We start from the raw sequence: 25,531 nt of genomic DNA, 5'->3' as shown, positions 1-25,531 counted from the left end.
GCACTGACAGCCTACTGCCTTCAGTCCTAAGCGAGCCTTTCAGGCATGACTGCAACTAAACACTTAGAGGGATGAAAATACTGAAGTTCTGGCTGGCAATCTCAGATCTAGCTGGATGATTGTTTCTGTGGTGGTTGTGCCCAGAGGCTTCATCAGGGATCATCCTGTCTTTGCCTGAGAGAAATTATGTGCAGCAAACTGTGGGAGGAGAGGTGAGACGCTGAGACCAGAGAAGACTCGTCCAAATGATGCAGTGCCAGAGCCAAAAATAGCAGGCAGAATGCAACACCCTTGTTCCCATGACTCTCCTGCAAATAGTTCTCAAGGGCTTGGGGTCTGATTCAGGTTTTTCCATGGACCCTAAGAAATTGGCTCTTAGATACATTTCTGACCTCTCAAATATGGAAAGGGAAATCAAAATCCCTTTTCTTAAAAATGCCTAAGAAAGATGTGTGCAGACATGAGGTTGAAGGCCTTTTTCCTACAGGAAACTGTTCTTCTCTTCCCCTAGGATGCTTCAGCAAGGCTGCCATCCCTCTTATACTTCAGCCTCCTCCTGCTAAACACTGCTTTCCTGGTAGAGATTGTGTCAGGCCATGCTGTGACTGCCATGCACAGGCCCCGGCAGATAAACCGTCCTCTAGCCATTTTCCAGTTTCCTTTCTCTTGCCTGGTCAGGTACCCGCGGGCTGCTCCCTCGGCGAATCCCTCTTCCCAGCACAACGCCTGGGACACAGCGTGGACAGACACTGCTGGCCAAAGCGCAGGCCTTGTTCCTTCATCTGTCCTCCTTATCTATTCATGGATCCAGGAGCGTTACCCAATTTTCCTTCTCTCTTTTACTTCCCGAGCTGCTGTTTTCGGGCTCCCTGTGGCCTCTACCTACACACCTGCCTCAGGCGCAGCGCTGCGCTGTGGCACCAGCTCCGCTGGAGATGTTTTTCCTGCAGGAGTAGTTTTTAACGTGGACGTGGCCTGTTTTCAGCGCTTTCTGCCCCCCGCAGTGTCACCTCCTGAGGCAAAGCCCCATCTCCCTAGCCCTGTGCTCCCCCAAGGGGGTCTTCGGTAAGGAGCACCCTCTGTTCCCCCTAACGGGAAGACGCTCGCTGGAGAAACATGTGCTTAAATGAACTAAACAACGGTAAATGTAATAAATTCAATTAAACCGGAGGCCTGCAGCCCCCTCCGCGCGGCGGCGGGGCTGTGCCGCCGCCCTGGCCCGGCCCCGGGGCGGGCCGGGGGCGGGCGCGGGGTGTGGGGCGGCGGGTGGCGGCGCCCGCCCGCTCAGTGGCGGCGGCGGTGGCGGCGGCGTCCTCGGGCGCTGACTCGCGATGGAGGACGTGTGGTCGGTGGCGGGGCGGGTGGGCGCGGTGTGGCTGGCGCTGGTGCTTGGCCTCATCGTGCTGCCCTCGGCGCTGGGCGTCTCGCTGGGCATCTCCGAGGCCTACATGTGGGTCCTGGTGAAGACGCTGGAGGTAGGCGGGGGCCGCCGTCCCCTCAGCCCGGCGCGCTTCCTCACGCCGCGGGGAGCGGGGCCTGGCCTGCAGCCCCGGGGGGCTTCAAAATGGCGCCCCGCTGAGGTGTTACGTGGGGCCGGCGTGAGGCGGGGGGCGCGCTGGCTCCGTCTCACAGTTCCCCGGCGCCCCTCCGCCCGGCCGCGCCGGCGCAGTTGTGCTTGCCCTGAGGAGGGGGTGCCGGGCTCCGCCAGCCGGGCACGGTCCCTCGGGCCGGAGGAAGCCGAACTGCCCGGCGGCCGCCGGCAGCCCGCCTGGGGCCCCGCGGGCAGGCGTGAGGGGACGGCCTTTCCCGCCTCTGGGGCCCTGCCCGGCGCTGGGGAGCCCAGGGACCCCTGTGCCCTGGGCTTGCCTCGGGGGGTGAGGGCTGTGGAGGAGAGGTGGTGGGTTACATCCTGTCTGGCGTTATCGGTGTCCAGCTGTAGTTTTAGAGTTCAAGCCCTTGGGGCGGGAACCTAAACCTGTGAATTCAGTGGTTGTGCAGACTTTGGCATGTGCTCTTTGAACCTGGAGGAGTGCAAAACAAACCTTGTTCCCTCAGGCTGCACTATGCCCTGGGTGTGGTTGTCTCTGCTGGGTGTCAGCTGTTCCCCACCTGAGAGAAACCCTGCCAGGTCATGCCCTTGGAGGGTATAAATGCCTGGCAGCATGCCCAGTGCTTGCCATGGCAAGTGCCAGCAGTGCTGATGCTCAGAGATAATGGGCTCCCATCCGAGTCGAGTCGAGCGTGTCCAGCACCCTGGTTGCCATCTTCCTCCAGATTCTCTGGGAAAGTAAGTTTCTTGCAAAACAACTGCTTTCTGGATGTGGCATAGTTCATAAGTGTGTGAAAATGCTTTTTCTGAAGGTCGTGGTGGTGGTGAGGAAGAGTGTGTTAAAGTGGCTGGTGGAAGTGATCTGGTTAAATCTTTATTACACTTTTTGCCCAAGGAGGAGGGGAACCCAAACCAACCGAACAGTTGCAAGGAGGGAAAGTAAAATGATGTAAGGCACAGTCTGTGGCAATTCAATATATGTCAGTATGTGGCTATGGAAAGTAGGTTTTGTCTGATTTCATCTTGTTCTATGAGGTTTTTCAGTCAAATCTTGCTGGTGTACTTCAGTGCCTTCAAGATCCCTGGTGTTTGGCTAAAAAAAACAGTGAGCCACCTAATAAGAACGGCATCTGTTAAATACATCTTAAGTTAAAATGTTTTACGGCTTTAGGTGGAAAGGAACCTGCTGAAGTGTGTTCTGAGGCCCTGCATGCCATGAGGATAACTGTTAAGGATAGAAGATGCAGTTGTTACTGGAAAAAAAAAAAAAAAACAACAGCAGAAGCTGAGGAGGTGAAGGTCACACTGGCCTGAGGAAGCAATCCAGATGGCCTAGTAAGATAGTTTTGTTTGGATGATTTACCTTCACCTGCGATTAACCACAATTTACATTCTTTATTCTTAGTTCATTAATCATTATTTTTTAGTGTCATCAAATGTTGTGACAAGAGGTGGTTCAAAATATCTTGGGTAGAAGCATGGAGAAGCAGCTGACAACATATCAGTGATGGTGACTTGTAGGCGTACTTCTGATGCCTAAGGGAGGAAACAATGACTTATTGTGAGAGTTGTCATTACTTTTGCATTAAATACTTTCTGGAATTTTGTGCCATTGATTATATTAAACTATATTATATTAATACATGATTATATTGTACATAAACATTATCTCTATAAAATATCTATATAAAAGAAAAGCCAATGACAAATTGGGACGTCTTCTGAGGAGAAGAGTGGTAAGTTGGACTTGCTGCAGGAGAGTGAAAAGTTTAATTTTTTAATTTAAGTAAGTTATTTTACTTAATTTTAATTAATCTCAACTTGGCCTTGTTTTGCCTGTGAATTCTTTATGCCCTCAGAATACCTGCATGGGGAGAGTCCTTGAAAGAAAGTGTTTTGCTGTAAAATGTCTCCTGTTCCTTGGCTCACATACTTGTCTTGGTTAGCAGCCTGGCAGAGACAGGGTGATAGTCTGCCAGCCAGCTGAAGCAGCACCTGAAGAGTGCATGAAGATATGTGTGGTTGCACCTGACTTTTCCCTGCCAAAAATCATGTTAACAATGGAAAGTGTTAAATACACAGTTGCTAGCCTTGTACAGCTTCCCAGGTGTCTGAAACTTCCTGGGCTGTTGAATCGGGTATGCAGTCTTTCTCCTGAGAAGCAGTAGTCTTTGTTTTGTGGCTATGTTGAGTCACAGGATGCTGCAGTCTCTGATGGCTGAGGCATTTTCAGTGCAGTGGTTAAATTAATAGCTTCCTTAAGGTTCCCCTTTGGCTTCCAGCCCTGGATCACCCAGGTGGTCTTCCTTTTCTCTTTGCAGGATGGTGGAAGAATTTTTAGGGAACAGCTTATTTTTGCCCATGGTTACCTGCAGAGTGCTCGGCCAGGATGGTGGTGCTACTGCTGCCTTCGTTGCCTCTTTGATGGGTTAGACTGTAGGAACTGTGAAGCGGTGGCTGTTTGTATACCCCCAGCTGAATACCAGGTTGTTCTCTGGCTTTGTCTGTTTGTATCCCGTGTGTTGGCATAGTGGGAGGACACAACCAGTGGGAGTGACTATGTGGTTTGTTACCCACACAGCATATGTTGTCAGGTAATAACATGTGCTTATTAAAGCTAATCTGTTGTGAGGGTCCAGGTCTGTCTACTTTGGCACCATAGTTTAGTGACTAAGTAGATGGAGAGTCTGTAGTTTGCTGTGGTATGTCTGCTGGTCCACTGTTATGCCAGATGACAGAAGGCGTATAGAAATGCGTCTGTGGTGTTCAATTGTTGTCTAGGCTGTAGTGTGGAGCAAACTGAGGATGTTACTTGACTTGTGCTTGAATTTTTTTTCTGTCAAAAAAAAATCTGTTCCCACTGGTTTCAGGAGAGCAGAAGCTTGTTCTTAGTGCTGCAAGCACGACCCAAGAAAAGAGGGAGGAAAACTTTTAGGAACAAAATGTTCTTTGACTCTCTGACACTACTGACAAGGGAGATCGGTTGGTGTACAATAGCTTTTTCTCTGCACTGGGCTGCCTCAGCAAGGCACATGCTTCTAAGCAAGATGCAGCATGTACGGACAGCAGTGTTGAGGATGTGCTTCTGCTGGGTTGCATTTGACCCTTAAGTACTTGCACTAGCTTTATATGTAGTATATATTTTTTCCTATATGATTACATTTTTTCCAAAGCAATAGGGAAAAAAGAGCAGAAAAGCATAACCAGCTGTGCTAATACCCGAGGAATGCAGGCAGGCTACTTGCTATTAGAAAACCTGCTTCCCCCATCACATAGTTATTCCTTAAAGTACCTTAACTTGATTCTGAATTGCCTTACCAAACTAAGCAAATTTTTAGGAAACTGCTCTCTTCTGCCCACGGTTTGCCTTTCAGTGTTAATAGAAGGATCTCTGGTACAATGTTAGTGTACTTTTTCTTAAATGTTGAATTACTGCTACAACAGCATCTCCAGCAGCTGCTTGCTCCTACAAGAAGCTAGTCTGAGCTAGTCAGCTGCCATGCTGTTGCTTGTGAAATCACTTGCCACAGAAATCTCAGAAATCTTTCCTGTTGCTGAAGTGCTGGGGACTGCATATGGCAATCACCACAACATGCTGCGTTTCTCCCTGTTTGTTTTTAAGTATCATCGGATAGCTTCCAATTTTGAATTTAGTGCATCTTTACCTCTTGGTCTCATTTTTCCTCTGTTGTAGTCCATTGCCTTTTTTATAAGCTCTACTATGAACTGGGGCTGGTAAGTCCCCTGTAAGCATGCCATTTGAGCACTCTTGCCAAGCAGTGGGGAAATCCAGCCTTTCAGAAAATGATTTGTCTTTCATTAAGGCCCATAGAGTAGCCACTACCACAGAGTAATCTATTTCTCTGTTTCCATCAGTTTGCAGAAAATCTGGAGGACTACTTTTGACTGTGTGCCTATATATTTGGCAGTAGCAATGAGCACCCCTGAGTGATGATCTTTGCTTGACAGATTGCAGCTCACCTTGTTAAGAACCAATTCCAACACTCTGTGGGTTTTTTTGTGTTTTTTTTTTTCTTTTTTCTTTTCTCTGTGCCCCTGCCGCCCCCCCCCAGTCTGCTGGTGGGGTTTTTTTGGGTGTGCCTATGTGCCTAGCTCCTTGAGGCAGTAGAGTTGACTTGTCAGCAACACTTGTACAGACTGCCCTGCTTGTTCTTTCTAATGGGAAAACATTTCTTGTATTTTTAAACTGGTACTTAGGAAATACTGAGAAATGTGATCGCCTGAGGGAAGTGATTAGGTCACACTTGTGTTAAGAAACAATCTGGCTATAAAATAACACCATATTATTGTGTATTTTTGGGCTAATGTTTTGTTGATGGCTGCAAGCACCTTGAATGGGCATGCACCCACCCACCCACCCCGATCTCCCTAGGCTCTCAGATTGTGGGGCTTGCAGAAAAAGCAGAGAAAGCATTTCTTGAGTGGTTGGTTTTGCTGGTTGTGCTGTAATGCACAGCAGATGCTTGAAGTCATAGGTGTTTTTCATGTCCTGTAACTGATCCATCTGGGTTTAATAGTGGCCCCTTGTAACAGAAGCAATTTTGAATAGCTTATTATGCTGCCCTGCAGGGAATGTGCTTTTGCTAGGCAAGGGTGTAACATATTTAGCAGCTAGGATGTCAAGCCAAAGTTCCTTGCGTTGCAGATAACCCTGGCAATGTGAATGGACCTAAAATTGAGAATAATATATGGGGGGTGGGGAGTGGGGCAGGACCCTTTGGTGCCTGTGGCTGTGCAGTGTGAGTGGGATGGGCTGTTACATCCTGTCCCAAGTACGCCATGCTGTAGCTTCTTCTCATGAACCACCGTCAGGGTTGCATGTGGCGCTGGGCATAAGAGCAGGGAACAGAAAAGGAGAATGTGTAAGCTAGTAACTGGTGAATCACTGTGGGGTTTTGATGGTTTCCTCTTTAACTCACTGGCCTCTGAAGCAAGCTTTGCTGACTAATGTTGTTGCGCAGTGTCAATGAAGGCCTCTGTTGTGTAATTGGTATCCTTCAAGGGCTGCTGGGCAGATGAGAAACAGAGCTCTGAAGTGAGAGAGCAGCTCTGAGGGCTGCCAGCTCAGCTCAGATGCTAACAAGAAGCATGTCTTGGAGATGTGCCTGATGTGAATGATGTGCCCTTCTTTAAGGGCTTTGACTGACTTTCAGAGTAGTATTTTAGCAAATCTGCTGCATAATCCTGAAGTATATCCCTGGGCTGTATTAACCTAGACCCCAGTCCTACGAAGGCTGTTACGTATCATTTCCACAGATTTAATAATCAAGGCTTCTTGTACATTAAGTAAGGCTGGCAGAGTTGGGGGTTACCCTCTGCTGGATTTGTATCACTAGTTAATGCAGCATCTTTCTGATCTGAACAACTCTGATCTGAAACTGCTCTCAATTTCATAGCATGTGAATGCTGGGATTTCTGGTACTGTTGATAGCAAATGCTGCTTGAAAAAATAACAGCAGCTCTATTCAGAGCTTGCCTTAAAGTAACATTTTGTGAAGGTGGTGTGAAAGAGGCTGTCTGGCATTTCTGTTGCTGATGCCTTTGGTGTTTTTCTGTAAAGATGGGTTGTTCTTTGGATACCTGTCCACCAGGAAGGACTTGCTGCACAGCCCATGTGTGCAGAAGGATTTGGAAAGATGCTTGGAGGCAGTGACAAGGATGTTCCATCAGAATAGGTGACCACTGAGGACCTTTTGCCCTCACTCGGGAATAATTGCTGCTCTTCGTGGTGGTGTTTTCCTCTCCTCCTCACACAAAATAACTCAGTAATTGGCATGCTGTTGCATTAAACAATGTAGCATTGCATGGGAGGTGTTACGAAGTCTTTCTGTTGTTACTGAGGTTTGGAAAGTCTCCAAGGAGGAATGCTTAGCTAAACTAGCGTATGAACTCTTGCTCTGAACGTGACCTGACAATGCCTTTAAATAGGGGAACACAGTGATCTAACTCCATATGACTGCAGATTTCAGTCATCATCAGTAATTCTCTTCTCTTCTGAATAATTGTCAAGCATTGCTATTAAGCCAGAGGTGATGTAAAGGTGATAAATGGGGTGAAAGGCAAAGCTCCATCCTTTAAGGAAAAGGGGGAAGTCCCTGAAGTAATCCTAAAAACTTGTGACTGATTCTAACACAGCATCTCTAGATACGCATTCATGAAACAACATGTCAAGCTTGGCTTTGGAGATAGTTGCCAGATAGGCAGCTTTTCTGGAGATAAGGTTTTTTTGACATCTGTTGTAAATGACATGTATTTTTTGCTTCTGAGGTCTACTGGATCTTTCACAATTACTGCCTAGGCCCTATGTATGTGGGAATTGCATAGTGATGCATAACTGAAGTTGATCTTTTAGCTATTTTGTGTAGGCTGTTGACTTGCTGTGTGGTGGTTTGGATTTTTTTAAGGTGCTGATAAATTAGAAGCCTTTCTTGTGAGGAAGGTTGGTATGTTTTCCTTGCCTAGTAAAGTGTAGGGTTTTTTGAGGCTATGCCTTGTATGATCAAAGTATCCAAGCTACTTTGTCTTGAGCAGCTGGAATACCAAAATTTCCAAATCAGACCTGCGGTAGTATTTGTGTAGATTCTGTGACCATGCTGCTTTCTAACTTTATGTGTTAGTTCAGTGGGTAGCCCCAGCTGCAGAACTATTTTTAATTTCTTTGGGAGCCTGGTGTGTTACAGTCATTCCCCAAAAGTGGTTCAGGATTCCTGCTGAAGGCTTAGGTCTGCAACAAGGTAGTTGAGCCTGCCTGCTCAGCACCAGTTTGCAAACTGGGAGAAGCTGGTTAGGTTTGTGTCAATGTAACTGGTAAGTGATAAACCCTAAAGATGTGCCATCTCTTTTTCGCTCATCTCCTGAGTAGAACAGAGGCTATGGCTTAAAATTTTGTTTCATGCTTTTTGATCTCTGATACACAAATACATTATTTTTACCTGTGGGATGAATCAGCTTACATTGTGATAGATCTTTGTAGCATAAAGCTGTTCTCTAGTATAGGAACCAGCTGAAATGGCAACAGATGGCGCAAATCCCTAGCTAGCAGGAAGGAAGGGAGATTACTCATTGCTGCATGTGGTCTCTCTTTTGTTTTCTAGACTGGATATAAACAAGCTTTTTACTTGATCAGAGTTCAAATTTCGGCATTGATGATAGTGCCTTTATTTCAGGTGCCTGAGAATAAGTGGAAGGATTAGATTAAGTAAATAAGTAAAAATATCTTGCTGCGTGGTTGCTGGAACATGCATAATTTTTGGAAATGTAATGGACTGAGGGAAGAAAGCTGACACAGAGGACTTAAAACTGGTTTGCTGTAGCATGTGTTAGATGTGGGCCCTTAGGAATGCCCAAAGGCTTCTGGCCAAGAGGGCAGCAAGAGGGTCAACTGGTGTCGTCCTTGGCTGGTTTTATGAAACATGCTTAAATCCACTGGGAGATCTGGCACCAAAAGTAAAACTGCCTCAGCTATTGACATGTGGAGCACAAGTCAGCTGTCCCCTGGAACGCTTTGTACAAGATGCCACACAGCTGTCAAGCTTATGGCAGTGCTTCCATCTCCTGGGAAGGCATGGGTAGAGAGTAAAGGGAACTAACTATCCTCTCCCATCTTTCTTTTTGTCCGTGTCCCCATCCCTATCCCCCAGGTAGGGTACTGCAGCTTTCTGGAGTTAGGTGAACCGGTGGACCAAAGGTCAGACTACTTTGGAAGCAGGAATGTACTCCTCTGAATAGAGTAGATAAATGCTTCTAAGCAGTAGAAGCTTACTTGGGTAGCATGACTCTACAATTTCTGTCTACTTTGGGAAAAGTCCGCTGCCTCCTTTGCATAGCAAAGTATCAAAAGATACTGCAATGCAGTAGGATGTTGCAAGCTGTCGAACATTACAAAAGCATGTCTCAATAGCCTGTGTCCTCATGGCTTATGCTGAGGCTCAAACTTCTTGGCACTGTCTAGCATGATCTCTGTGGCAAGAGTATTGTGAAGGGACTGTTGCATGCTCTTTCAGAGCACCAAACAGAAACTGTTCTTGTGGATTTTGCATAGCAAAAGGTGGCAGTGCTAAGTTTTGATAACCCGTTTGAGAGGATTTGGGAGATGAAAACTTATTTTCTCAGCTAGTGTATATGGTTGAGACCATTAGCAAAGTCTGTTTTTACCCCTCCTATGTAATAAGTGACTTACCTGCTTGTGGAGATATTAATTTTTGAATACAGTGGTTCAGGTCTGGTCAGAGAACTATTTTGTCAATGTATTTGCTGGTTTGTGTACCCCCAAATCCATTTAGTAGAAGAAATGTAGAAATGGAGGTATTGTGTATAGGTTCTTCCTTGAACAATATTTTGTTTTGGTGTTTCCCACAACTTTTATGGCCATAGCACTGCTGAGGATGATATGTAGCCAGAAGGTACTGGGTTACTCCTACAGGTGAAATTAGTTCTTGGAACAGCTGTTGCCTTAGCAGCAGCAGAACTGAGAAAACAAGTGAATATATTGCCAGGTTAGGTTGTGATTCAACAAGACCTGATACAATAAGCAGTCCTGGCTGTTCCTCGGAAGTTACATGGTAGAGATAATGCTGTGAGTCAGGATAGTGACTTTTCAAAAGGGAACTGCATCACCAAATGCCCTATAGCTCTGATGGAGGGGAAAGGTGGAAGCTGCGTGGTTTAACATTGGTCTGGGTCCTTTCTGTGCAGACCAGTGGACCATCTGTACGCTGTTAAAACAAAGTATGCCTTTGATACTGCGTAAGTTGTATAATAATCAGGGTAATATCCTGATCCTTTGATATGAGCTCATTTCTGCCAGGTCACCTGTCTGTCTTAGAAATGCCTGTTATAACAGTACTCCTTAAAACAGGATTAAGTCTCATGAGGGAGGAATTAATGTGCGTAATGGGGAGCCATAAAGTCAGTCCCCGCTGGCTGAGCTTTCCATCCCTTTGCAAAGCTGCCATGTAGGGAAAGGAAGGATCCAGGCCAGAAGGGCTATTCTGTCATCACAGGCAGGCTTTTGGGGTGGCAAAGGGGTTGTAATCGTTAACCCAGTAAAAATGAAGCCTGACGTAGGAGGTAGAAGGGCTATTTAAAAGCACTGTGTGGAACAGAGTCAGCTGAAGGTCAAGAAAACCTTTTGGCCTGAGAACAGGTTAAACTGGCTCCAGCCCAATAAGGGCTGGAAATCAGAGGAAGTCTCCTGATGCCTTTGTGGTTCTGCCGCTGGGGTTTGGAGGGAGCTGAACTGCTAGGAAGCTTTGACATGCCTTGGGGAGCAGAGCTTACTTTATCTCCTACTTCAGTCGAATTCTCTCAGCCTACCCACTAGAAAAGAGCAGTTAACCCCAGTGAGCTGGCAGCCCTTCCCAGCGGCAGGGGAAGGGGCTCTGCAGCTGTTCATTAGAGCTGGTGATTTGGCCTGTTTCTCTGCTCCTCAGACCTCTAAAATGCCAAGAAATGAGAAACTGCAGAGTGGAGGGAAATTTCAGTTTTGTTCAGCCTGGAAAAATCCTAGGTGCAATCTTCTTTGGACTGAAACTGAATTTAAATGAGACTTCCCATGACTACAAACACTGTTTTTGTTTTTTAGCAGAGTTAGCTGTGTGCAGGCCTCAGTTTGACTTAATCCAGTTAGGGCTTTTTTTGCTTCAGTATGGTGAAACTACTCTGAAAGTAGACAAGCTGAGTTGCGATGTGTCTGTTGGCACTGAACACATGCTGTGTGCTCAGGGGCTGTTCTAGCTCAGTTCCTGGAGCTTCCTGTAAGGCTGACTGAGGCCTGTCATGGTGTTGGTGGCTGTGTACCTGAACTGGAACTGAAACAACGGTGAAGCACTGAGTCAGCTCTCCAAAGACTGGCAAGCAGAGTTGGAAAGTACTAACTAGCACTGAGTGGGGGTTTTTTATTAGGTACATTACCTCAGCGTTTCTTTAGAGGAACTGTGTGTGGGTTTGTGGACACATCTGAGGAAGATGAGTGATGATTATCTGGTGACAATATTCTTTGAAAATTACTTTGATTAACTGTTGGTTTTTTCAGTGACTTTTTTCTTAAGTGAATACTACATTTGTGAAATTAATGTTTTTTTTCTCTTCAACAGTGGGCCACTATACGGATAGAAAAAGGTGTCAAAAAGCCGCAGCCACAGATGCTAAAGACTCCTGCTGCTAATGGTGAGAGCTTGGGGTAAAATCAAATTGATAAGACTAAGTCCTTTTCAAACAGAGAAGTTAGATATATACATGAGAGCTCGAAAAGAAGTGGGGTGGTTGCAAGCTAACAGATACATGTAATTGTTTTGCAATGCTGCTGGCACAAGAACTGTTCCCGCAGAATGAAATGCTGCTTTTAGTGGCTTGTACTGAATGGTTGAAAAACCTGGGGGTGAGGAAATGAAGGGTATGAAAGAACATTGTTTAACAAAACAGAGTAGAGCTTAAGATGGAGACTGTCCTCAGCTGAAAGAGATTTTTGAGTTACATTATGAACTTGATTTTTTTTTTTGTTTTGTCTTGAAATCTGTCTTTAGGTTGCTGCTTGCAGGGGTGCTGGCCAGCTGTCACAGTCCTAACAGCATGAGAGTATGCTTAATCTCTAACAAGATCTGAATATTTAGTGGACAGTAGTTTTTTCCCAAGCTCCATGCTTTTTCTGTTGTAGGAGTGCTGGATGCGAGTGTGTGGTGTTACACTTGTTCCCTTTTTTCAGTCTGCTGCTATTCACATTTTGTCCTCTGGAGTTATCCTGGTGTTTGCCAGATGAACTTCTTACACTCATCATCTGTAGAAAGACAGCTGAAGAGTTGCTTCATATTTCTTCCTCTAGCCTAATTTTGAAATTGGTTCTTGTACTATATCTTAACCCATTCTGTGTGTGTGTCATGATAGGCTCTACTAGGTCAGAGTTGGCTGTGAGACTTTGGAGCTACAAGTGTGGTGAGAGCAGTCTGTTTGCCCAGGAAATAGGAGAAGGCTGAACAAGACATTGCAGCCAGTGCTTCGTTTGGTTCCTGACAGCTTCAGTATTGGTATTGATTTGCTTGTTTTTGACAGCATTTTCTGAGTGCTCCCTTGTTAGGCAGCACAGCTGGAAACAGAACCAGCTTGCCAGTTAGCAGACAAGTCAGTTGTTGCCTGAGTCTATGAGTTAGCTCATGCGAACATGAGATGGGGACTGATGTGCTGAACGAGCTGGCTGTGTTTCACCTCCGAAGGAGTATTCTTATCAATAGTGTAAACACTGGTATTGTACTGTCTGCTGGCCAGGCACAAAACAGGCTTTGATGGTAGCAGATCCAACTGTCAGTTAGCACCTGTAATAATAAACTGGAGGTACTGCACGTCAGCTCTTGAAACAGGTCTTATTTAATTCCTGGCTTCAAAGTGTCTGAGAAAAAGTATATCCCGTATCACTCACCAGTGTCCTGAAAGTTGTGGGTTTTTTTGGGGGTGGGGGAAGGCAAGGTGTGTGATCCTTCCAAATAATGTCAGTTCCCTGCTCTCTGTGTTTCACAGGTTGTCAGTGATGCAGCAAGATATCCTTTTTCTTCCTGTAAGGGTGATAGTGTTCCTTCACGTCACGGGTCAGTGAGAGGGCAAGATCTCAAACTGTGCTGCTTGAGCTGCACTGTAGGAGCTCTTGTCTTCCTAGATATCTGATCTTTCTGGCACATAGGGTTTTTTTCCCCTAGAAAAGAAAGGTAAAGGGAGAGAGGACCTAGCAGGTAATGTTCTATGATCTATCTTTCCATAAAACTGCAAGTACCTATTCCCCCTGTACGTGTGACTGAGGGGCGTTAAGTGCTAATACATGCTGTAGATCAGAACTTGGACTAATCCGACTGCGCTCTACTGTCTGGAGCGTTAATGGTAGTAAAAATGGCCTGAGGTAATTCATATAGATTGCATGCAGGCTGTGTTCAAGTGGTCTTTACGGATGGGGATACGCAATCACAACGGTGGCCCAAAATACACTTTTTAATATCCTTTTTATATTTTAATTTAAAACTAACCGTTCCCCCCTGTAGGTGGCTCTTACTGCAGTAAGCTAGAGTCTCAACTACTCCTTACTTGAGAAGGTATGGGGAGCAGGGGAGATGTGGACTCTGCAGCACCAAGCTGTGCTCTATATATTGCTCTTTAGACCTTTTTAACCACAGGACTGACTGACTTATAATTAGGAGTCTGGGTTCCTGTACGTCAATGGAAGTACTTGGGGGTCGGTGTAGGTGTAGATCTAACAGTGCAGCATATACTTTGGCATTCTCTGAGGTGGCAGAGCATGAGCAGGCAGAGAGGTGCCGCTGCATTACACAATATTTACTGAGGGAGGAGACATTTCCAGTGATAACTGGTGGAGTATCTGATTAAACCAGGGTAAAGGTAGGTGTTGGTGTCTGTGTATGCATATGCATGTTGAGTGCTGGGGGTGGGGCGGGGAATGTGTAATACCTCTTTCACCTTTCCTGACTATTCAGTCCTCACTAGGAGATGAGTCAGGATAGGAGGGAGCATTGCAGACGCATGTGCAAGGGCAAGTTTTCCTGTTCCCAGGCAGAGCAAAAACGGTCCTCCCCAAAGACCTTAAAATCCAGTGTTGCTCAGTATGAAAGAGAGAGTGCATGACTGAGGGGACACCACCTCTCTCTGCAGTACCAAATCCAGTGTATTTCACATCTGTTGGCAGAAATGGCAGCCAGTGTCCCTGCGTTGGTGGTGTGATAGGAAATAGTCCCAAGAAATTGGCTGGTGTAGTTGCTATGTGGAGAATTACCTGGTGCTATTACCTCAAGGTCCCTCTGTGTTAAGAGGGCAGCGTGTTTGTGTGCCAGGCTCAATGGTAGCTCTTGGCTGAGCAGACACTTGCAGTGTAGATGTCTATCTTACTGCAGCTGAATAACCAGCTCTCAGCTGTCTGGGTGGGTGTTGGCTGTGTTGGTGAGCAGTCTTCTTTAAGTTAAGAAAAAGTACAAAGATGCTGTTAAGTCAGAGCTTTAAAACTGACATCCACTAAAAGAAAAGCTTGTGTAAATAGTGCTAAATTTGAGCCTAGTATAATTAGCTGACTAGAGCATATGAGCTTGGAGGCTTGGGACTTGTGCTGTGATGCTGAGGAAAGCAGCAGCTATGGCTTTTTTTTCGGTTGGGAGTGAGGTTTGCTGTACTCCTGCATAATGCTGTTTTTGGCAAACTCAGCTCTGCCCATGGCCAAGGGATTAAAGGCTGTTAAATGTTACTTCAGATTACAAGAAGGCTAAGTACGTTGCCTGAACAGAATGTGTTTTAATTCTGTTCATAATACCTTCGGGTGCTGTTGAGAACTTGGCTTGGAGTAGCTTGTCCAAAGGCTGCAAAGCAGCTTGCACATGGGGTGTCATGTGACAATGACAGCACAGGGTGGTGGGGCAAGACGTTACAGCTGTGCTATTCTTGACTGTGCCAGCAGTGTGTTAAAATTGAACCCTGGGCTGGTTTCAGCCAAGAAGCAGGAGCCAGGGGAGCCAACTGCTTGGCTGATGCTGAACTAGGGGCTGGATAAGGAGGAAGTGTTCCCATTTCTCCTGGGAACTGGAGAGAAGAGTGGTACTTCTGTGATCAGTGCTGGAGAGTTCCCCTGGCCAGTTTCTTGGCTATGACCTGCCTCACACCCCACAGCAGCATGGAGCTGACAGGCTGGGCTGACTCACCTACAGTCCTGGATGTTTCACAATTTAGAGGTTTAAGGGACTGACTGAGAGGAAAAATTGAACCACAAACTAGAGCTCTGGTTTGTGTTTAAAATGCAACAGGAGTGTAGTCTATCCTGCTAAATGTTTGATGTGTTACATGTTTTATAATTTAGATCCCAAAGGGCATGTGAGTGTTTGGGTGTGCCATATTAACAATTTATGTTTATAGGTTAGTGATAGGAGTGCTGTCATGCTCAGAATGCACTGAGATGGTCCAATGGTGGAATTGCAAGTCGTGGCTGCCAGGTTCAGAGCTGAAGGTGCTAATAGGTTTTGTTGCAGTGTAACATCTCTCTTGCGTGTTGTTCTGTAGTGTTTACCTCAGTGATTTGTTGGACTTGTATCTTAGAGCTTCTTGTGTTATCCTGTCTGTATGCAACAGTGCAATACAAAGATTTTTTTCCATGTCACTTGTAATTTAAATGTTGCATGTGATTTGTACAGCAAATATATTCACAAAGTTTCTCCTGCTGGCAAGACTTTTTTAGGTACAGATTGGCACATTGTGGAACATGTATTTGTGGGAAACTGCCAAGTAGCTTGGAACAGTCAGATGCTCCCTCCTTTTCTGTTTTTTTTTAATCTCAACATGGAAACAGAGATTATGCAATTTGTGAGAGGGTGTCTGACAGAGTGACAACCTGAACTTGGACCTCTAATCCTAGTTCAGTGTCTCATGGGGTGGTGGTTCTAGTTAAATGTTATTCTGGATTCCTTCGGTCATCAATTTCTGGAGCCAGACCTGCTTGAAAGCAGCTACTTGATCTTTATATTTAGCTTACACAGTTTCTCCTTGCCTTTGTAAGCTCTAGTGAGAAATTGGTGCTTGTCAGACCATAAGTATAAAAAATGAAAAGAGGAGGAGGAGAGGGAATACTTGCTGTTTGTACTGCAATTCTGAAATCTCCAGGTTTCTTTTCTATTGCCAGGCATTATGTGGGCACAGTTCAACTGAAACACAACTGTTAGTGCTGAACTACATTTTATCAAGGCAGCAATAGACACAACTTTCTTTGATGTGTTTTTTGGAGGGTTTTTCTTGGTTTGACTTAAATAAAAATTAGTGTGATCCTGTCTTTGCTTGTAGAAAACACTTGTGCTGAGAAGGGAGGGAGGTACATTTGGTTCAAAGCTGGTCCATGCACAGATGTCAGGTAGCAGTTGTGGTTTGGGGCTTTGGCAAGTAGTAGTGGAGTGCATCTCAGCTGGATGTGGCTGTGGGATGCCAGAATGTCTGATGAGAGATGGGCCTGAGACTATCCATGGAGGATGCTGAATGCCCTTAAATACACAGAGCACCAGGAGAAGGGAATGGAAAGCCCAAGGTCTTGCTTGGTTTGCTCTGGAAGTGTAAGATGGTCTTGAATAAAGTTGCTGAGTTGAGGACTTGTCAGACAGTGGGAAAGGGTTTACCTTCTTGCTTCACCTTCAGGAGGCAGCAGAACTTGATATATCTGCTGCTCAAGGTGTTTATGTGAGGAAGGGGATCCAGAACTGGCCTACTGACGAGTATGCTGTGTTCAACTACCCACCTGATCTTGCTTTCATAGGAGAGGCTCCGACAGTGAATTTGTCTCCTTGAGTAATGCAAAGTGGTAAGTGATTTGGAGGATGACTGTTACTGTATAGAATTATTTCCTTATAGGGTTACCCTTTCCTTCCCAAGGTATCATTGAAAGAGATGAAACGCCTATGGAGAAAGAAATCGCGCGTCTGCATCGAGTGGACTTCGAATTCTCTGACATATTCTACTTCTGCAGAAAAGGGTTTGAAGCCATTGTGGAAGATGAAGTCACCCAAAGGTTTTCCTCTGAAGAGCTGGTCTCCTGGAATCTCCTCACAAGGACTAATGTCAACTTCCACTACATCAGCCTGAGGCTGACTGTTGTGTGGGTCGTTGGGGTTATAGTGCGGTACTGCTTACTGCTGCCCCTGCGGTAAGCTCATGGGTGCTGAGGGGTTTTGTCAGTCTGGGAACGTAAATGTGTGTTTTCTTGGGAAATGTCATCTCAGCTCTTTTAACCCAAAAGCAGCATTAGTAGATAAAGAAAGATGAACCTGCTTAAATTCTTCTTTGAATGGTTAAGAAGCCATTCAGAACACTTCTATCTTGCCATTTACTGTGGAGAGTAGGTTAGGGCTAGTGGTCATCTTTTTTCTATGAATGCTTCCTGTAAGTTGTGTATTTGCAATGTAAGTGTAAGTTGGGCAAGCTCTAAAACTCCATGACACTACATGCATTGGGGTATCTGAATCTGCTGCCTTTGCTAGACCATGATTTTGAGCAATGTGTTGGGGAATTATTGAGTTATGGAACTGGATATGTCGAGTATCTGAGGAATAATTGAATTCCTGCAATCCCTTTCCATTTTGAAGGGGAGAGTGATACTAAAATGAACAAAACTACTTATTTTGATTTAAAGTCTATTTTGCCCTGTAGCTTTACCCTGGCTGCCATTGGGATTATCTCAATGATTGTGGGGACAACAATGGTTGGACAGCTGCCAAACAGCAGGTAGGTACTGTGTTGTGGTGTGTGAGAGACAAATTTGCCAACTGGCATCCGTGCAAACAGCTCAAGATTAGGACTGGACAGATTTCACAAGTGGTAGACTACTGACAGTTCACCCACAAGCTTGTGGCCTTGCTTTTAGTGGCATTTTGAACTTGGGCAGAGGTTGGCTTCTTGCCAGGCTTAGCATTGAGGCTGGTGATTTCTGATGGGCTCCTCTTACTGTCGTGGGACATCATGGGACAAAGAAGTACCTGGCGAGGAGATGACAGCCTTGCCTCGGTAAGTGAGACCAAGGGTCTCGCATGTCTTGGCTGAGCTGCTGTAGCAAGTGAGGCGTAGAGCTGGGAATGTTCCTCTGTGCTCCAGAGTACCAGGAAAATTTCAGCCCTGAGTTGTGTTGAGGCTGGAGAATATTGTGTGTCTGTCTAGCTGCTTTCCAGGATGCTCCAGATGCCTGTGATTTCTTTCAGTGTGAAAAACTATCTGAGTGAAGTGGTCCACCTCACGTGCTCCCGCATCCTTGTCAGAGCTCTGTCTGGTACCATCCATTACCATAACAAGTGAGTGAGCTGATGTTGCTATAGCAAAAGTGTGTGTATACTTCCATGTGTGAGTATCCTATTTGAAATGGGGCAGCTCTTTCCTGACCTGCAGGTTAATGTCGCACTAGATGCTGACTCACTTGGCAGCTTTATGGAACTGTTGTGTGTGTAGTGTGGTGGTTAGTGCACTAGTAGTCTAACAAAAAATTTATGTAATTGCAGGGAAAACAAACCTCAGAAAGGAGGAATTTGTGTTGCCAACCACACATCACCGATAGATGCAATCATTTTGACAAATGATGGATGCTATGCAATGGTATGAGGAGATCCACGATGACCACAGCAGAGGGAGAGAGACCAGGAAAGGGAAAGGCTGCGGGGTATTGGTTGCGGAGTTCAGTTAATCTCTACTGTGAAAGTTAACTTAAGCACTAGGTAGTGGGTAAAAGTATAAATTGTGTTGAAATTGGTCTACAAGTTACATGTTGGTGAAGTTGTCCTGGCAGTGTCAATGCTAGGCTCCTCACCTGATGAAATACTTGAGAGATGCTTCCACACTTGCATCTAGATCCTTTCAAACATTTTAATAGTTCTTTTGGGCACTGCCCAGTCCTGGTTTGCGGTCTCCGGTGTGCTTGTGGGTTTTTTTGAGGGGGATGCAGAAGAGGAAGTTCTGCTTTTCAGGTGTCTTATATGCTGATTGATGTGCCTTATTGGGCTTGCAGGTTGGCCAGGTTCACGGTGGACTAATGGGAGTCATTCAGAGAGCCACGGTCAAGGCCTGTCCTCACGTCTGGTTTGAACGCTCAGAAATCAAAGACCGCCATCTAGTGACAAAAAGGTGAGGTGTGGGTCGGAGCAGGGGATTGCCCTGCTAGTGCAACTCTGGTACCTGCTAGTGCCCGAGAGGCCACGCCCAGGTATGTAATCCTCGAAGAGTTGTTGAACAAAGACCCAGATGAGGAATTAAAAATTTGGAAACACGGAAGCCCAAGAAGCTGATGAGATTGCACTGGGAAACAGGGTAGTTGGAGCCTAGGGATCTCAGGAGGGCAAAAGGCTGACTTGCAAGAACATCTTAGAATCATTTAGGTTGGAAAAGACCTTTGAGACTGTAAAGTCCACCTGTTAATCCAGGACTGCCAACTACATCACCAAACCATGTCCTAAGCACTACATCTACAGGAGCCATATCTACTTGGTTTATTCCAAATGATGACTGCTGCTTATAAATGCTAATCACAAGGGCATGAGTTATCTGTAATTGCACGTTATTGTAGGCTGGAATGATGCAGGGTATTGCAAATTGGTAGATGTCAGCAGGAGTGAAAGCAATCAGTATAGTAGTGGCTCAACAGCAGTTATTGGAGTGAGCTGGAGGGATGGTAGGAAGCAAACGAGATCATTCACAATGACCTGAAGATGCTTGCTGCTGTGATCAAAATGTTAGGTTCCCAGGTCACCAAGAAAGGCTTGAGACATTTATACAGGGTGAAATGGTGCAGACCAAAGGTTCTGGTAAGGTCTGGATTGCAGCAGACTGTCACAAAACATCTCATTTGGGTAACCATCAGCATAATAACTAATGTCTGATGAATTCAGATACACTTTTAAAAGCTGTGAATATACTTCAAATTCTGGGACTTTCTGTTGAAAAGAAATACTGATGAAGTGGGCTTTCTGTGACATGAACTGTCTCAACTTCATTTGAAATTGTGAGCTAGAAATAATAAGCTTTGCTTGTTTGGATGGGGGGCAAAAATGTGTCTAATTATACAACTGCGCTGCGTACAAAGGCAGTCTTCTGCAATTATCACCAAACTGTATCACTACAGTATGAACACTGTAGTAAAAGGGATAGAAAGTCCTCCTAATTTTTAAAGAACTTTTAGGTTAACTTTAGCAGGTTACTTCACCACCTCATTGGCCTCTGTGCAGCAGTATGGTTTTGCTATGTCATCCAAGTGCTAACTCAAGTAGTGTGAGCTGTAGGTGTTTTAAGAGTCCTCTTTTTAAGAAATCTGCTGCTAAGCAAGCAAAGCGTGGATGGACTCCTGCACAAGGCTTTTTGTTTTTTTGTTTGTTTTTTTTCTTATGTAGACAGCTTCTTGCAGGTTGAGTTGATTATAATTAATCTGACTGACTTAATGGCATACATTTGTTGGCTTCCCTGGCAGTCATTAATAAAATAATATGGAGGAAAGCAAGCAGGATGTTGCCTCAGTGTAATGCACTGGGGCCTAAGAGGTGGCCTGCCCAAAGCTTCAGGTTTGTGAGAAACAGAAAAGCAAGTGCAAATTTATGTCCAGTAAAAGGCTTTGGTTTCAAACAGATGTGTTCTACGTAAAGATATTTTTAATAGACCTGCCTGGGGAAAAAAGTGGAAAGGAGCTGGTTTTGAAGCTTTCCTTCTGCTTCCACAGACTCAGGGAACATGTGGCGGACAAAAGCAAGCTCCCGATCTTAATTTTTCCAGAAGGTAAGAAGCTGAACTGCTCCTTATCTCCATTCAGTGTAGATTTCATCCTTGTTCTCTCTTTCATGGCTTTTGGTGCTCAAATGTGTCTGGTGTATCAAATGTACCTCTGGCTTAGATTTTATTAGGGAACTGCTAATTTAATATGAGATTACAGGAAGACAACACAATACGGTCCCTAGCTGTTGGATCTCCTGACAGAAGCTGTAGGCAGAAGAATGGGAAGATTGTTTCTTTTGTGCTGTGAATGTCAGTTCGCTGTCCTACAGATGTAACCTCAGCCTTGTGGTTTTTGTCTCATGCATGTTCTGACTTTGTTCAGGGAGTTAGTCACAAGACAGAGAATGAAAGCAAGCAGGGGAGAGATGCTTAACTTAGCCATAAAGGGCCTGCATTTGCTCCTTCGTGAGCGTAAGACCTGTATGTTGATGTAGTGTTGCTGCTGAAATGTGGTAGGCTATATGAAGTAATGACCCAAGTTTCTTCTCTGGACAGGCACCTGCATAAACAATACATCTGTGATGATGTTCAAGAAGGGGAGCTTTGAGATAGGAGGGACAATCTATCCTGTTGCAATCAAAGTAAGTGGAACTAGCTAGCTGCTGAATATCAAAGTTTGGGATCTGTTTTTGTCAGGGCAGTAAGAAACTGTTTCAGTATGGCTGCTAATGGAAGCACAGGAGCCCTGGCAGTTGGCTACATGTCATGGGTGACTCCTAGCGTATAAGTGGCTAAAATGAGAACGTGAAGTCATTCAGCCTATGGAGCCTGGGTGGTAGGACCTGGTGGGGTCAGGTTCTTCCTTCAGAAAGCTGGAAGGAAGGGAGATTGAGCTAGTCTTCCCTGATGCGGAAGGGAAGCGAAGCATGCAGCTTGCAGCAGACATAGCTCTCTTAGTTCAGGCAAATGGGTGACATCTGCTGCTAATAAGCACAGGCTACTTTTTCTAAAGCCTCATTCTAAGAAAACATGTCAGTTGTGAATCTTCTTGTACTCCGGCATCTGACTGAAAGCATCCACCTCAGAACATCACAGCCTGTCTCAGATCTGTGGGGAAAGGGTTATATCATTTGTTTTTTTGTGGTCCCTTACAGTATGATCCTCAGTTTGGAGATGCATTCTGGAACAGCAGCAAATATAACATCGTGAGCTATCTTCTGCGAATAATGACCAGCTGGGCCATTGTTTGCAACGTGTGGTACATGCCACCAATGGTTAGAAAGGTAATCTAGCATCTGTTTGATTCTTAACTATTGAAGAACCTGACTGTGTTGCAAATGCCTCTTCTTACTCTTTTTTTTTTTTTTTTTTTTTTCCTCCTGCAAAACTCCTACCCACCCCATGTCTCCAAATTCAAAGTTTTATACTGGATTTTTGTTAGTGTTGACTTTGATGTATGATTGGACTTAGCTTTTCCTCATGCAGCTTGGTACCATCAGCAGTGCATCATATATACAAAGGATAGCAGTAAATACAGTGCTGTTCACAGTAGAGATGCTCCAAGAGGATGGGACATTGATAGCAAAGTTTTCCTTTAATTTCAACTCTTTAGGGGAAAAATGAGTTAAATTATTATTGTATTGGAACATTAGATCGTGTTGGAATGGTAGGGGACAGATCATTTGGCAGTGAGCTAATTTGATGAGGCAGCAGATGAAAAGTGTTACGGAAGTCTGTTTCAATTCACTTCTCTCTGCTTTGCTTATGTTGAATTTATGACCTTTGAAGGAAGGCGAAGATGCTGTTCAGTTTGCCAACAGAGTGAGGTCAGCCATTGCTCGCCAAGGAGGACTGACTGAACTTCCCTGGTGAGTGGTGCTGTCCTTGTTGAACTTCGTGGACTGTCTGTTGTTAGTTTGATTGAGATATTCTTCCTCCTTAGCTTTGTGACAGGTAACATTTAACATAACTTTATTCCACTCTGAAGAAAACCAGGGAGTAACTTCATGTGTATGAGAGAGTAAAAATAAAAAAAGATACATAAAGTCTTTGGAGCACATAGCTCTCGTGCAGTGAGTTGACCTAAAGGCTTGATGCTTTTGAAGATCAGTCTTTCGGAGTTGTTTCTCATGTTGAGACATGCTGAGATTAAAGAACAGAAGTGAAGTTATTTGGCTAAACTGATGAACAACAAATAAAACACAGGGCTTGAGGCTTTCTGCTCTGATTTTCTTGTGTCCTACCTCAGTAAGTAGCAGCATAATACCTAGATTTCATAGGACTGTATGAAACAGACTTGAGAGCAAGATTCTGATGAAGAGAACAGGAAAGCGGATTCAACTATGAGGCCCAGCTCTGGCCCTCTGAACGATGTAAGGCAAGAGACAGCTATGGCGTTGCGCAAGATTGACTGCTTCTACAGTCTAGGGAAATAGCATCCCAGATTGGCAAAGATTTCTATGGTAGGTGCAACCTGTTACCAACATGAGTAGGCTGCTTTAATGGGCTAGACTCAAAATTTGGACTGCATAAACGTTATGGCTTAAGGCCATAATTTAATAAACTTGCTTAAACTTGGATGTTCTGAAAATTCTGAAGAAAAGCCTTCTTAATAATCTTTTAGGTGAAGGCTCTAGTGTTGACTAATATAGTTAATACAGCTCATAGTTTGATAACAATAGTGGTAGCGATCATGATGGGTTACTTTTCTTTCTTGCTCTTTTCCAGGGATGGAGGTCTGAAACGAGCGAAAGTCAAAGATACTTTCAAAGAAGAACAGCAGAAAAACTACAGCAAGATGCTAGTGAGAAATGGATCCATAGGAAGTCTGTCTACAGGAACAGAGTCAGACTGAACGGTGGCTCTTGAAAACCAACTTTGCACAACCAGCCTTAGTGGGAATAATGTTTTTTAATTTAAAAAAAACCCAAAACACAACAACCAACCCCCCAACAAAAAACACCACATAAACTGGAGCAACAAAATCTCTCATCATGTGTATGCATATTCTCTGTATGGCTGGTGCAGAGCCTGCCAAGGGGCAGTGTCTCTGTAGCGCTCCCTCCCTTTTCACTCTTCTTACTCCCTTGCCCCTCCCCATCTTCACGTGGTGATGCACTGCAGCTCCTGGTATTCTTGAGCTGAATGTGTGGAGAGTTAAGAGACAAAAGGAAAAAAGCACCACAGTTTTTCTGAGTTTGTAAAGATGAAGCGAAGTACACTGAACGGGTGCTGTCAGGACACTGGTTATGAAGATACCTCTTGTTCATGGTACTTTGAAGGTTTAAACAGAACACTTTTTTTTTCTTTTTTTTTTTTTTTCCCTGTTACTTCAGAGACTTTTAGTTGTGGATGACTTAATATGTTTTAGGATGTTGTCAGAACTGTTAAGATTGACTCTTGTGGTTAGCTTGCACCTGGAAGTGCAAGGGGGGAAGGGAAGCAAGGGCTGCAGGTGGGAAAGGAGCTGCCCTGCCAAAAGCACAGTTCATGGACCATGAGGAATTTGGTGGCCTTATAACAGTATTGCCTTATTAAGAACTGCTGCCTGAGGGAAGATAAGGGGCAAGTCCTCAATCTCTCTGTCCACTGCTACTGTTGAAATTACTTTCTTGAGATCTGGAGCTGTAAAGGTAAGACAACAGTAAGCAGCTGGATGATGTAGGCTATGACAGATTAATTTTTATGAAGTGGGTTTTCAAGACTACCCTTCTTCAAAAGTTGCTGGTAATCGCTTAAAGATCTTAGGAGAACCAGTCCAGAAACACATTTTGTGTTGATCTAAGATAGCAATAGCTATCACAACTATAAGCATAGGATCCATAAGTCACGTATGATACAAGAAGTGGCATGTTCAAATCTGCAATATATTGCTGTCTGGATGTAAAGAGAAATAAATTCTATATTTCTAATGGGTCTGGTGTGACATTTATGCTCTTCTCTAAATGTGTGTAAATAAAACGGTTATACTTCCTGAGAACGTAAAATTAGGGTCCTGGAAACTTTAGTCACTGTGACATAAAGGACAAATTGTAGTTTAGCTCTTGCCTTGTTTCTAACCTGACTTTTTTCCTTTTTTTTGTTCTTTTTTTTCCCCCTTCTCAGACTCTAAGGAACTTATATGGCTTCATGTTTATACTTTCTAGAGTAGGAGTGACTCATCTGGCAGACTGAACTTGAAATTACAACATGAAGTCACATTAGGGAGACTCAACTAATTAAGCTGTAATTAACTTGGAAACAACTATGAGCTTCTAAACTTGTAACAAACGAAGTTTGTTTGTAAGTATTCTTTTCCTGTAGCAAAGAGATTTTTAATTTAAAGCTGAAAAAAAAAAATTACTGTTCCACAGCTAATAATAAAGTTTAAAAACCTGTTAGAACATAGCCTACTAAAAAAGGGTTCCTGTTCTGGTTTCCATTATATCTCAGTCCATGCACTTAGGCAAGGACAAATATATTTATTTATTGACTATTACATAGGCATGCAGCATTTTGTACTTTGTCTTGAAATCTGCTTTTGAAGCCTGTGGCAGGTATGTAACTTTGGAAGAAAATGCTGGGAAGGGGCTTTTAGAGAAATGTGCAGGCCTTTAAGAACAAAACTATTTATATTAAAAAGGTTAGAGTGATGAGACAAAGCAAAGGTTTTTTTTTTTAGTGTGAACCTAGTTCAACTTTGAACTGTTATACTATGAAAATGAACTATCCATGCAAGCTTTGGGCTAATTAATCAGTTTTTCATAATTGCGGATATTAGCTGTGAGC

At 44.4% G+C, this 25,531-nt stretch overlaps 1 protein-coding gene across 1 annotated transcript; it reads left to right on the top strand.

Annotated features, from left to right (window-relative positions):
- Window positions 1-1,239: 1,239 nt before the first annotated feature.
- LOC308054862 (glycerol-3-phosphate acyltransferase 3) lies at window positions 1,240-24,679 on the top strand. Its single transcript, XM_080368256.1, has 12 exons — window positions 1,240-1,475; window positions 11,665-11,737; window positions 16,958-17,228; window positions 17,732-17,806; window positions 18,277-18,366; window positions 18,571-18,664; window positions 19,074-19,189; window positions 20,772-20,827; window positions 21,320-21,405; window positions 21,919-22,047; window positions 22,553-22,632; window positions 23,492-24,679. The coding sequence occupies exons 1-12, from the start codon at window positions 1,332-1,334 to the stop codon at window positions 23,616-23,618; spliced, it is 1,341 nt and encodes a 446-aa protein (XP_080224382.1). The 5' UTR covers window positions 1,240-1,331; the 3' UTR covers window positions 23,619-24,679.
- Window positions 24,680-25,531: the final 852 nt, after the last annotated feature.

The sequence above is a fragment of the Falco punctatus genome (genome assembly GCF_963210335.1).
Source record: "Falco punctatus genome assembly, chromosome: 1".
NCBI classification, from domain to species: domain Eukaryota; kingdom Metazoa; phylum Chordata; class Aves; order Falconiformes; family Falconidae; genus Falco; species Falco punctatus.
This window is presented reverse-complemented; position numbering and strand designations above follow the sequence as displayed.